This window comes from Aedes aegypti, chromosome 2 (assembly GCF_002204515.2).
Source record: "Aedes aegypti strain LVP_AGWG chromosome 2, AaegL5.0 Primary Assembly, whole genome shotgun sequence".
Classification (NCBI taxonomy): domain Eukaryota; kingdom Metazoa; phylum Arthropoda; class Insecta; order Diptera; family Culicidae; genus Aedes; species Aedes aegypti.
In genome coordinates, this window is record NC_035108.1 from 220,770,268 (window position 1) to 220,784,379 (window position 14,112).

Consider the following 14,112-nt stretch of genomic DNA (forward strand, 5'->3'; position numbering starts at 1 on the left):
CTACCGTAATCCTTAGATTTCATCGAAGACTTTTCTTGACCGCAACAGAAACAATGGCACCATTGATCAATTTTGCAACTTCTGTGATTTTCTACCAAGTCGAGAAGACTTTCATGAGATGGAGCTCTTGGAACAGTCTGAGAGATCGTTAAAAATCAAGAGGTCCGTATTGAACCATATCAAAAGGCCCAGATTGGACCAATACACATTTTAGGATTTTCGAACTATTTGAGCACAAACAGTAAATAAACTTATCAAAACCATAAGGTCAGATGAATGCTTAAGCCTGAGGGATTCGATTAATAAATAACACATAAGTAAAGATCGGAGAATCATTATCGATTACAGACCAGAGTGTCGTGTTTCTCATGTATACCTAAATGAGCTAGTGTGCCATGCGATATTTCATATCGCAGCTCACAGATTATGTGAGACACGAGATGCGGATACGTACAAAATATATCTTAGTGAGCGAGTCTCATGAGACATCTCGTGAGGCTCGTCACATGCGCTTACTAGGAGTACTTTTATGCAGTTATGTTTGCCTAGTACAATAACCCCACGGAAGCATACGACTTCGGTCTATGCCTATGCTTCTTCGGTGGCCAGCCCAAGTTTTCCAATTCAAAATCTAGAATCTCAACCGCGTTGAACCACGTCAGTCCTTTGAAACTGCCTACGGGCAGTTTGATCCATAGTTTAATCCCATTTCCTTGCTTCTGGAACCTTCGCCTGCGAGGCTCAAATGCCCTTTCACATTGAGATTTTCTCATGAGACGGCGCATGAGCCAGTGCAGATGTGATCGTTTGAGCTAGTACATTGATACATGAGATCTAAAAAAATGTGCCTCACCATAGCACGTGCTCAAGCGCGCGATTTTTTTTGTGCGCTCATGGCAAACTGATCTCAAGCTCTTGATATCAAGCACGTATACATGATGTCTGTTACAGACACTTGGAAATAATGCTAACCGATAGTACACTAGAGCACTTCAAAACAACAAACTTCTATAAAAATCAAACGAATTAACTGAAAAGCGTCAAATATATTGGGTTAGATCCAAGCCACACGGTAGGTAGAAAAACGGTACACATGATATTTACATTAGCGCCAGTATAAAGAAACGCTTGATGGTCCGAATTAGAATAGGGTCCGAATTGAACCAGGCTCCCCTATCATTCCAAACATTACATTCATTCCTTATATCTAGGTGCTCTGTGTTATTAGACAACACTATCATCCTAATTTGATAACACAAATTTAAGATTTTATTAACATTTTGTTAACAATATATTACATTTCATTTGCCGTAGCAGTTCAGATTTTTTACAGCTGAGTTGTGAAAAAAAAACATGAAAGCGTTACTTAACCTATCTTAACCTAAACATGTAACGCATTTATCGTGGCAATAGAAGATTGTAACGATTTTTGCCTGGAATTATTAATTATTTGACATTTGTTCCAATGTTTTAACATTGGATATTCTATGTAACTCATTGGTACTATACCAGGGAGGAAGTGTCAGAATCATTTTCAAAATTTTATTTTGAATTCTCTGCAGAACTTTCTTCTTGGTATAACAAGAGCTAGCTAGGTTCAGCATACAACATGGCTGGCCTGAAAATTTGTTTGAATATCAAAAGCTTGTTCTTAAGACAAAGTTTTGATTTTCTATTAATTAGGCGATAGAGACATTTTACCTATTTATTACATTTGGCTTGAATGCCGTCAATGTGATTTTTTAAAGCTAAATTTTTATCAAGCATGAGCCCAAGATACTCAACTTCATCTGATCAATTTATTAGAGCCCCTCTCAATGTGACAACATGTCTACTTGATGGTTTATGTGGGAATATTATTAGTTGAGTTTTGGAAGCATTAGGAGAAATTTTCCATTTCTGCAAGTATGAAGAAAAATATTCAAACTTTTTTGCAATCGATTTCAGATGACACGCAGACTTCGTCCTTTGGCGGGGAGACCTGTGTCATCCGCAAACAAGGATTTTTGACATCCCTGAGGTAACTCAGGCAAGTCAGATGTAAAAAAGGTATAATATTGGTCCCAAAATGTTGTATTGGGGAACACCAGCTTTTACAGGAAGTCTTTCAGACGAGGAGTTCTGATAATTAACCTGAAATGTACGATTTGACAGATAACTTTAGACTATTGTTGTTTTAATTTTACAATCAAGGCTTCATGCCAAACACTGTCAAATGCTTTTGCTATGTCTAGAAGAGCAAGACCAGTAGAATAGCCTTCAGATTTGTTGGAACGGATCAAATTTGTTACACGTAAAAGTTGATGAGTGGTCGAATGTCGAACTGTTCAAAATGATTAAGAATGATAAGCTACTTTCTGAAAGTTTCTTAATGAGGATGTAGAAATTGATTTTTCTTAATAATAAATCACATTCCTTCCAAATCAGACTCCCAGGAATTTTCGAAAACGTTTTCTTGATTGAGAATATTTTCGAAGTCCTGAGTAAATTGATTTTCTATTGGACTAGTAAGCCCTAAATTAAAATTTTGCGCGCTTCCAAACTGCAAATCAAGTTTTTGAGTTTTTTTTGCAATTAGTTAGTAATAGTTTGTTTTCTTTTTTCAATCCCGGTATTAGCTTTTGAGTTTTTTTTTTCAAAATTTTATGTAATTTCCAAAAGGGCTTAGAGCCAGGGTTCAATTGAAAAAAATTGTTTTCAAAATTTTTGTTTCCTAATTGTGAAAATCGTTTTTTAATTCCTCTCTGTGTATCCTGCCATATAATTTTCAGCATGGATCGCGAATGCGTTGAAATTGCCTTCTCCTCACGTTTTTAAGACGGATCAAGAGTTTAAGATCATCGTCTAAGTAAAATCACGGATTCAAATTTTAATATAACATTTTGGAATTGCAATGCTCCTAGCTTCAACAATGGAATTTGTTAAAGTTTCAAGAGCATTGTCAATATCAAGTTTTGTTTGTAAAGCAATGTTAACATCAAGATTAGAGTCATTATATTTTTCATATATATTCCAGTTGGCTCGAAAATAACTGACAGTGGAGCTGATAGGATTGAGAATCGTTTCATGGGATATTTGAAATGTAACAGGGACATGATCAGAATCAAAATCAGCATGAGTTATAAGTTGGCTATAAAGATGACTAGAGTCGTTTAAGACCAAATCAATCGTAGATGGATTTCTAGAAAGGAAATACATGCAGGGCTATCAGGGTATTGAGTTGAGAAATATCCTGAAGAGCACTCATCATTTAAATTCTGCCGTTGGAATTACTTTGTAATCACTCTGATTTTTTTTTAATTGTTTAAGTAAGGTTTTTTGAGTCTTTTTTGTTCGAACAAATATTATAAAACGTTGCGATACAACGACCTAAATCATTATTATGTATTATGAATTATCACATGCTATATTTAAGGAATGTGTAGCTGAACATAATTTAATATCTTCTATTCAGCGAGCCATGTAAGAAATCTCTCTCCTTTTTTTCATTTTCAACTTCCTTCGTATCGTGGAAGTCCGGCTTAATTAAAAACCTCTTTCAAAAGCTATCAACCTAGGTGCACTTATGCTTCTGTCGTCGGGAGAGTAATTTTCATCTTTGATGCTAATTAAACGAATGGAAGCAAATGCGGTTGAAGCCTCCGGTTCTGCTGGTGCGGTATGGCTTTTTAAACACTTTAACTCATGATCTTGGCAATAATTAAACGTTGGCACCTGGTTATCAGTAGTTGAGCTTTATTTTTTGTAAATAAAAATTAATGTGATTATTGGCCAAGTAAAGCATAGCATAAACGACTGTACAAATCGTGGGTGGCTGTGCAGTGCTCCGCTCTATTGGTTTTGGTAAATGCAGAGGGTGTGCCATCTTTTATGTTGGTTTTCTTCTTCTTCTTGACATTAACGTTCTCACTGGGACAGAGCCGGTTACTCAGCGTAGTGTTCTAAGAGCACTTCCACAGTTATTCACTGTGAGCTTTCTTTGCCTAAGTTGTCATTTTCTCATTCATATATCGTGTGGCAGGTACGATGGTACTCTATACCCAGGGAAGTCAAGAAAATTTCCATTACGACAAGATCCTGGACTGACCGGGAATCGAACCCAGACACCTTCGGTATGACTTTGCTTTGTAGCGGCGGACTCTAACCAAGGAAGGCATGTATGTAAACATTGAATAAATTAACCTTTTTTTACCGATCCACTTGGTAAGAAAACGTCAATTCAGCACAATTCAAACCGTGGTTAATTTAACATCGAAACAACGTGTCAAAAAAGTTACGATTTAAATTGTAAATAGTCTTGCAGTTTTTTTAACTCTTTCTTCGCAGCTTTTAAAATATCGTGGTCAACATGCACCATCTGGCGGCATTCATAGACATCTTGTGTTAAATAGAAAGGATATACCTTGACCTTAAAGCTATTGGTAACCGAGTGAGTGACTCGTTGTTTTTAAGCAGATTAATAAAAAACTTTCGCCACAGGGAGATAGATGAGGATCTTCTGTTCATCGTAGCATTGTACATTGGTTTGCTCAGTAATTACAAGCTACACACTTGGCTACCAATGGATTTTAGGACAAGATCGTAAATTATGCCAGATTTGTTTACAATTTGGGCATCCTGTCTCCATCTGACTCAATTTAATGGAGCTATTTAAAAAGTAGAGTGTGTGCAGGAAATCTTGGACCATTGACGAGCTCAAGGCGAATTCTAGTTACAAAATCGAATATAGACGTGTAACACGATTGATTCTCAAATGTAGAGAATATCACAAATATGGTATAAACAACATTAATCTTCCGATCGTCGTACGGTTGACCACCGCCAGAAGCACCGCGCTGATCCTGTGTATGAGAAGCGAGGTTGTGCAAAATAAAACAAAGCAACTACTGAAGTGTTAAGTTTAATTTTAAAGAGTTAAGAGTTTAATTTTTTAAATTCAATACGATTTTCATTTTCAACCAGAAAATTTCAGGAATGTATCCACATACAGGGGGTTGTCAAAATAACTGGGACAGGCAAAAATTGGGCCAACTTTGGAATGCTGTAACTTTGACAAAAATTGACCGATTCCAATTCATTAAGATTTTAATTGTCCCCAATCACAGAATTCCTAGAGGACACCCTTCTTCTTCTTCTTTCTGGCATTACGTCCCCACTGGGACAGAGCCTGCTTCTCAGCTTATGAGCACTTCCACAGTTATTATCTGAGAGCTTACTATGCCAATGACCATTTTTGCATGCGTATATCGTGTGGCAGGTACGAAGATACTCTATGCCCTGGGAAGTCGAGAAAATTTCCAACCCGAAAAGATCCTCGACCGGTGGGATTCGAACCCACGACCCTCAGCTTGGTCTTGCTGAATAGCTGCGCGTTTACCGCTACGGCTATCTGGGCCCCGTTGGTCCCAAAAGTGGCCACTTTAATTAAATTCCCACTTTAAGTCTACAGTTACTTTATTTACGACAAGGCATGAAGAAAGAGCCGTCGCATGATATGATTTGGTATAAAAACAGAAATGTCCTTAATGACAGGTTCCTCCGGGAAATTCCGGTGGTCCCAAAAGTGCCCACTGTAGTCAAATATCCACTTAAGGTATACAATAGCCCTATTCAGCACGAGACATGAAGAATCAACCGTCGCACGATATGTATTGGTGTCAAAATCGAAATGTCCTCTATGCAAGGTTTCCCCGGAGCACTTGGCGGCGCCAGGAGTGGCCAAATCTGTACAAGACTCATTTTCAACTTATAATAGGATGTTTTATGATAAGCTAGAGAGAAAACAATATTGCGCGACATATTTTGAGTGAATAAATTGTTTGATCCCAATTCGGATTCACTACCGGCACCGATTCCGGGGAAATGGCCATATCTTGTTTTTTTCTGGATCGATCTTAATACTTGGCGCACCAATCGCTTCAGAATTTGATCTTCTATCTTTAGGTGCAGTAAAATTTTGATTTTTTAACCGAGATCTTTGCTAAAAACACGTCATAATTTTACTTCATAAGACATGCTTTCGTAAATGTGGATTATCACCGGTATCCGCTGGTCATAGTTCATCTCCGTGGATGCACCTCAAAACTAGATTAATTGATCCGTCCATTACTTCTTAAAGAATTGAAATCGGTCAATTTTTGTCAAAGTTACAGCATTCCAAAGATGGCCCAATTTTTGCCTGTCTCAGTTATTTTGACAACCCCCTGTATCTTTTTTGAGGGAAAACATTGAAGGGGTTATTTCGACTCCGATGTCAGAATTATAAAAGGATTCACCTGGTTCAAATCATGTGAAAAATCATTAACTTCTTTTTTTTAGTCACTGATAATTCCTAAAATCTTATGTATGGTCGTTTATACCAAGTAGAGTATACGAGAGTGATGTTATATGATATGATTATGAATAATCATTATCTTATTGTGAATGCGCTGGATTTCATTAAGTTAGTAGTTCACTGCCCATCAATGCATAACTGTCCCATGTGAATAGGAAATCCAGCAAACATGGGACTGACATGCATTTATGGGCAGTTCACAGCTCATTCTCCCTAACGCTTCATCGTAACCAAGGTAAGCGGGGTTGCATTTCCCGTGGAGAGAACTTGTCGAAGGATAAAATGCTGCACTTAACAGACATTCAGAAGTAATTCTTTGAATAATTTTTGTAGCATCTCATTTTCATGAGAGCTTTTAATAAATTCTTGAGAACCACTGTTAATAATTTAATTAAAAAAAAAGAAACAGAAAGCAGAATATTATCACAAGCAGTACGTTATGGATTCGAATTAAACAGATGACTACGGTTTTCGTCACTGCAACCTTGCAGATCTCAACACTGCCATATCCTCCATCGATTGGACTACGCTGTTTAAAGGTAAGACAACAGGTGAGACGGTATGTACATTCTATGATACTCTGAATGATATTCTCAGCGAAAATGTACCGCGTGGACGTCTTATGTACCCTTGGTGGACTTCTGAGTTACAGAACTTACGGATTGTCCTCCTTAAATCTCGTAGACTTTATTTTCGGACAAGAACGGTTGTTAATTATGACAATATCCGTTCAACAGGAAATCGGTATAAAGAATGCCAAACGCAATGATTGTTCCGCTAACTCTCCTGCAGTGTTGGGAAAAACTCAATTTCTCGCAACTCACGCTTGAGATTTTTCATGCGTGAGTTGTCAATCACGCAACTCAGCAGTCAACAAATCATGGATGAGTTGACTCACCTTTTTTACTCATTGTCTCGTAGTTCCACAGTTTACTCACACATGGCAATAATTTCTTGTTAGTCTGTTAAAGTTATAGCTATCCTTTCTAACGTAAACAACAACATTCGGGTATCACGAGTTTTTGCCGGGTTTTGCGATTGAATCATTTCTTACGGTTTGAGTTGATTGAGTTAATTTTGCATCAAAATCTCAAGCGTGAGATTTGCGAAGCAGATTTCTAATGAGTTTGCTCTCACGGGAGAGCGTATTGATTGAGATTTGAGTGTGAGTCTATCAACACTGCTGTCGTGAAACATTAGCTGACATGTATGTATAGATTGCTTCTGGTTATCTCGCTACCGTTCATTCCCGACAACCTCAGGCCAACAACCTCATGTGTTTCATATAAACTTCCCACTGTTAGAAGTATCTCAATACGATCATCAGACATCAGCCTTGAATGAACTTGATATCTCCAAAGAACCAGGAACCGACAATCTTTCTCCAGTATTCCTAAAGGAATGTTCCCCATCTCTGCAATTGCCTCTATGCATTATTGTCAACAGATCACTCCGTGGCGACACTTTTCCGCAGCTGTGGAAAGAAGCTTCAATAAGTCCGATTATCAAATCTGGTTCCAAACTCCAGAACAACGTCAGTCAGAAACTTCCAGAACTACCGCGGCGTTTCCATTCTGTGCTGCGTGGCTAAAGTCTTTGAAAGCGCAACTATATAACGCTTTGTATGCAGCTGCTCAACCGTTAATTTCAGACTCGCAACACGGTTTTGTTGAAAAGCGATCAACCACTTCCAATCTGATGTTGTTCACTGATTTCGTATCGACGGCTCACGAGAACAGACAACAAGTTGATGCCATCTATTTCGATTTCTCCAAAGCTTTCCATCTGGGATTTCCGCGCTGGATTACTGATTGGCTCCATTCATATCTGACAAACCGTAAGGCGTTCGTCAAAGTAAACGGAGCAAAATATCGAAACTTCGCTATTACTTCTGGCGTGCCCCAATGTAGCGTCCTCGGGCCACTGATTTGGTCGCTCCAGTCCACTTTTAGGCTTGCATTTAGGTCCCGTAACAACTTTGCAAAATTTCAGCTCGATCGGAGAAACTATAATTTAGCGCCAGCCGTTCAAAGTTTGTATGGCATTTACTATGGGAAAACTTACTTTTGCAAAGAAAAATCGCCAGAGGTCGTCCATTGACCTCTATAAAAATTCTGAACACAGACCTCGGTAGATATTTTTACGATGAAGATTATTGCCGAAGAACGCGAAACAATTCGACACTTGGGAAAAAAGTTATTCAATGAAAACCTATTGGCAAGGCGTCGTTGGTTAACACGTAAAGGAATAACAATAACAACAAAATCGGGCAAAATTTCCGAATAGTCTATGCTTAATAACTTTTTTCACAATCATCGGATTGCTTTGCGGTCCTCGGCAATGTTGTTCATCGTATCGAGATTTCTGTTCAGAATTTTTATAGAGGACAATGGGCGACCTCTGGCGATTTTTCTTTGCAAAAGTGAGTTTTCCCATAGTAAATTCCATTCAAACTTTGAACGGCTGGCGCTAAAATATAGTTTCACCGATCGAGCTGAATTTTTTGTACAGTTGTTTTGGGACTTAATTGCAATCTAAAATGTGGACTGGAGCGAGAATCTAAATTTTTCATATAACCGTGTCCCAGGCTATTGGGCAAATCCAACTGTTCTGTCGGATTACAGAAGCCGGTGCAATCTCATCACTCTGGAAACGCTCTCTACCAGACGTACAAAACTACATAGGCGGCTTGTTTTCGATCTGATTGTAGGAAATGTCAATTGTTCGTCGCTGTTTAAAAATGTATCCCTGTATGCTCAGTTTTGTCAACTACATGAACTTTACCTGCTTTTTGTTAGATGCCACAGGAATTCATACGGATTTCATAATTCTCTAGATAAATGTTTTCGTGTATTCAATATTATGAGTGTTGTGTTCGACTTCAATGTTTCAAAGTTTGTTTTCAAAAATAGAATAAGAAACTTAGAATAAGATATAGTCTTTAAATGCAGCATATTTTTTTGAATTCAAGGCGGTGATGGGGCCCAGATAGCCGTAGCGGTAAACGCGCAGTTATTCAGCAAGACCAAGCTGAGGGTTGTGGGTTCGAATCCCACCGGTCGAGGATCTTTTCGGGTTGGAAATTTTCTCGACTTCCCAGGGCATAGAGTATCTTCGTACCTGCCACACGATATACACATGCAAAAATGGTCATTGGCATAGTAAGCTCTCAGTTAATAACTGTGGAAGTGCTCATAAGAACACTAAGCTGAGAAGCAGGCTCTGTCCCAGTGGGGACGTAACGCCAGAAAAGAAGAAGAAGAAGCGGTGATAAATAAATAAAACTAAATAAAACTACCCGGAATTTCGTATTTTCTCAATGTATTTAAATGTGTTTGTTTCTTAGACTTTTTTTCTTAGTTCGGTTAGGTTAAAACATTAAGATTTAAACAAAACCTAAATTGAATTTGGCATTTGTTGTCACTGCCACAGTAAATATTTACATATACCGAGAAGGCATCGACCGTGACTTATTTATATTATTTTGTTATGGCTATAATGCCCATAACTGCATAACAGTCACATTCGACATTTTTGGCAAATTGGAGTTAACACTATGGAGAGTCATCAAATGATAAATACTTTCGATCAACTTACTCAATGCCTACTTTTGTCGAATATTACAAATATGCAGTTATGGGCAGTATACAAGTCATGCGTCTCAAAAGTAAAGGGAGTATGTAGAAGATTTTTTGTGCATATGATGAAAATGAATAAGCTGATAGGCGACGTAAGGGAGCAACAAGATTGGAATATGATTAAGTGGTAAAAAATGAGAACCTGTAAGCATTGAAGCGTCCTGTATTTGGCCTAACTTCTCTACTGGAGCTGGGCTTTGCAACCAACTCAGTCTGAGTACTATTCACTTTATTTAAAAACATTGAATTTCAGTACATACATCAACCATTTTAGTATATTTTTTAGCATCTCTGTAGCAGTTTCTTAAATCAACATGAATGCAATAGATCCAAAGTTTCAATGCATGAGGGATTAATACTATCCTTTCCTAACTCTTCCATTTTCTTACATCACGAACATCGAACGGGAACGGTACTACGAAAGTGTAGAACTCGGTATATTATAAATGTATGAAGGTGGGAAAAGGAAAATTGAAAACTTTCATCAATTTCCGTCTATCTCTTTAACTGACACCAGCTTGAATCTCTGCGGAGTGATTTTAATGGCATGTTTGCCTTGGGCTCTGTAAAATATCCACTCTTTTGCCTCATGAGATTGCATTCATTTTTTGAAACACACCATTGCATCATCATAAATCGCCCGAATTTTACCTTTTGCACGCCGGATAAATAATCCATGTTTTTTCACTGTATTATTCTATTTATTCCTCAAAAGGCACTTGAACAAGCGAGACGATATGACAGCCTGGCAAATCAGTGCAAAAGCGTGTCACCGTCGCAGGATTTGGGATTTTTCGTCCGCAGTCTACCGGTTCCATCCAATGCTCAGCGGGTCCCGAAGAAAGCATTTGCACCACCACAATCTGCTATCCAGGGAGACGGAGATGATCTTTCCACGGAATATGGCGTTGGTATACAGGTATGTATGTACTTGTCTGTCTTAATATTTTTTGATATAGCTGACATAATGCTGCAAACAGACGTAACATTATTATTAAACCTAAGACGTTTTTAGTTGGTCAATAGCTCAGAGGTGCTTATTCGAGCCTATTTTTGGTTGGCCAAACACTTCTAACTGTTACGTCTGTTTGTCTATAATTGAGAATCTCAACTAACACACCTTAGAGTTCCAGTACAAATAATCTTGGTCATAGGGGATCAATAAGAATGTGTGACTAATTTTAGGAGTTAATAGAATGTAATTTGTGCATTCCATCTAAAATTAAACTATGACGTATTTCATCTACGCGAATCGCGAATATTTATCATTTATAAAATTCTTCAGTGTTGACAATCGCAAAAAAAAAGATTTTGGACTATTGTATTAAAAAAACCTCTTACAAGTGTTAGAAAATGTTCCTAATGTCCCATTTCATATCATTTGTGTTGCAGGATTCGACAGGCTTCGCGCTTAGAAATGAACTGGTGGTCGACAAAGGAGCTTCGATTCAAGTACGACCTTCACTGGAAGCACTAAAGCGAGAATCACAGGAATTGGAAATTCAAATCAAACAGTTACAAGTAAGCACCCTCCCAACGTAGCTCTAGCTTCTTCATTAATCTTTCCACTCTAGCTTTGTTTCATTTTCCTACTTCTGCCTCTAGCATGGATGTTGTAATTCATTCCGTCCTATTTCCATAATTGGTGTTTGTTGATCTTCTTAGACAACGTCAGTCTGAATTTTATTTTGATTCCAGTTGTGCAACCTTTCATTTCATGTCACTTTTTTTCAACTTGAATTTCCGCATAGTTTTGAGAGAGAAAAACTGTTTATGTTTTCTTTTATTGTCTGTTGAAATTATTCTGTAGGATTCTGTAGACGCTTTAGTTCGATCACAAATAAGAGGAATAGAAAGTCAACTGTATAACAAAGCAAACGAAATACAGGAGGATATCTCCATGAAGAAGTTTGATTTGCGAGCCAAGCAAATTCATCTAGCAGCTGTCCGGGCACAGGTAAGATAATTAGTGTTGGAAATTTTAATCGCATCCTTAAGCTAAATTGACGGTAGTTTGGTGTAAGTTGCGAATGCTCGCTTTCCGTTGCTGATTGCGTTACAGTAGTCAGGCGTTACACTACGTTTTCACTTTCACACGTAGATAGAAATTGCTAGCGTGCAGGTGGAGCTTTTATTATTCGAGATGAAAGCTTCGGCTACGGAGCTTTCTAACCAACATAATAAAGCTTTTTTCTCTTTGCGTTACATGCGTTGAGTATCATGCGCCCCCATCATAATTTATGGGAAATATGAATTTTATTGCAGCTGTAAAAGTTGGTTTATTGCAAACAATGACTGCTTATGGTAGATTATCATGAATTATCCAGTTATTGTACCCATCTTCCAGAGCTAACCTAGATAGTCGATATTTACTAGCAGTGCAAATGCTACGGGGCCCAGATAGCCGTAGCGGTAAACGCGCAGCTATTCAGCAAGACCAAGCTGAGGGTCGTGGGTTCGAATCCCACCGGTCGAGGATCTTTTCGGGTTGGAAATTTTCTCGACTTCCCAGGGCATAGAGTATCTTCGTACCTGCCACACGATATACGCATGCAAAAATGGTCATTGGCATAGTAAGCTCTCAGTTAATAACTGTGGAAATTCTCATAAGAACACTAAGCTGAGAAGCAGGCTCTGTCCCAGTAGGGACGTAACGCCAGAACGAAGAAGAAGAAGAAGAAGAAGAAGCAAATGCTACGTGTTGTCGTAGCAATCATCATATCGCTTCACTGCCGTGAATCGCAAGTCAGTCCCCTCTGTAAAAAGTAGGCATTGAGAAAATGGGCTGTGAAGTTTCCAAACTCGTTTTCCATACGAATATTCAAAAAATTCCAGAGGATTGGAACATGTTTCAATCTTAATGAAACTTTCACACATTGCTTATCATTATGATATCCTTCCGAGAAAAATGTAAAGATAATCAAAATACGGTTCATTTTTGTGTTATACGGTGCGCTAATCTGTAGTGGGACTGATATGCGGTTACATTTCATTATGGGACAATTTGACTTGCTGTTTTTTTCACAATTTTTCCGAACAAAACATATTATCTCATTAGTGCAGCTGAAAGAGCATTGGAAGATATGTTGAAAATTTAACTCAGCTCAATTTGGCCAAAAATGCAGATGGGACTGACTTGCGATTCACGGCAGTTCACCATGTTTTCAATTTCGCCTAAGGGACCGTCTATAAAAGACGTAGATTTTTTAACCAATTTTTGATACCCCCCTTCCCCATCGTAGCCTATTTTCCCATACCCAATACATAGTTCGTAGCAAAGTCGTAGACTCCTCCCTCCCCCCTGAAATGCTACGTCATTTATGGACGGTCCCTAATAATTTACCAGAAGCACTGTGATGGATTTTTGAAAATATGGTTATTTTTTAACAGCAATTATCTCGCGGGTATCTTTGGCTGAGGGAAGATTTGGTCGCTGATTTAGTTTTTTTTTTTTTGAGCGCCATATAACTAATCCTTCTATAACATTTTGTAGCATGGCATCCATCGAGTTAGCCTTGATTCAGATTTATGTTTTAATGCATGAAAGAAGAAAAAACCAACGGTAGTTGCGTAGAAATATTGAAAAGGAAAACAAGAATGAAAACGATTATTAAAATATTCCCTCCATCCAAACACTTAAGTATAATAATGTAGTGGTCACTTGAAACAAATGATAATCGAGAGGCTGTCCCTATTCCATTAAATCTAAGGTCGCAACAGGGGATTTTTTTTTATTACCGTACGGGTTTGGGCCGAAGGGTCTCAGATTTTCATGAAACTTTTTCCACAGGCAGGGCTCATGGATATATGAATAAAAAAAAATTGAGAAAAATTCAGGGTCGCCTATTTTTCCGGAAAACTCAGGTGGAAATTTTTTGTTTTCCCTTGACACTACTTACTTTAAAAAATCATAACTCAAGAACGAAGCATCGTAGAAACAAAGTTTTTATATGAAAATTTAAGCAAATTTTCTCAAAAATCCAAAAAAAAATATGAGTTGGAAAAAGTTTTCCACAAAATTTTCCACCGTTGGGAAAATTCGTAAAGAAAAGCCGGAAAAACTATGCCCGAACTCGTGGAAAATTTTCAAAAAAATATTTTCGAGAAGGTAATTCTATAAGCCTTAATCACTGAAATTTT

General features: G+C 38.0%; 1 protein-coding gene across 22 annotated transcripts in view; it reads left to right on the plus strand.

Moving 5' to 3' along the window:
- The window catches only part of LOC5567708, a 424,671-nt gene that overhangs the window by 263,468 nt on the left and 147,091 nt on the right, over positions 1-14,112 (plus strand). For all 22 annotated transcript variants that reach the window (XM_021844068.1, XM_021844074.1, XM_021844070.1 and 19 more), the window contains 3 exons: positions 10,688-10,891; positions 11,365-11,493; positions 11,783-11,929. In XM_021844068.1, the coding sequence (XP_021699760.1) occupies positions 10,688-10,891; positions 11,365-11,493; positions 11,783-11,929 (480 nt within the window). The remainder of the gene's footprint in view (positions 1-10,687; positions 10,892-11,364; positions 11,494-11,782; positions 11,930-14,112) is intronic.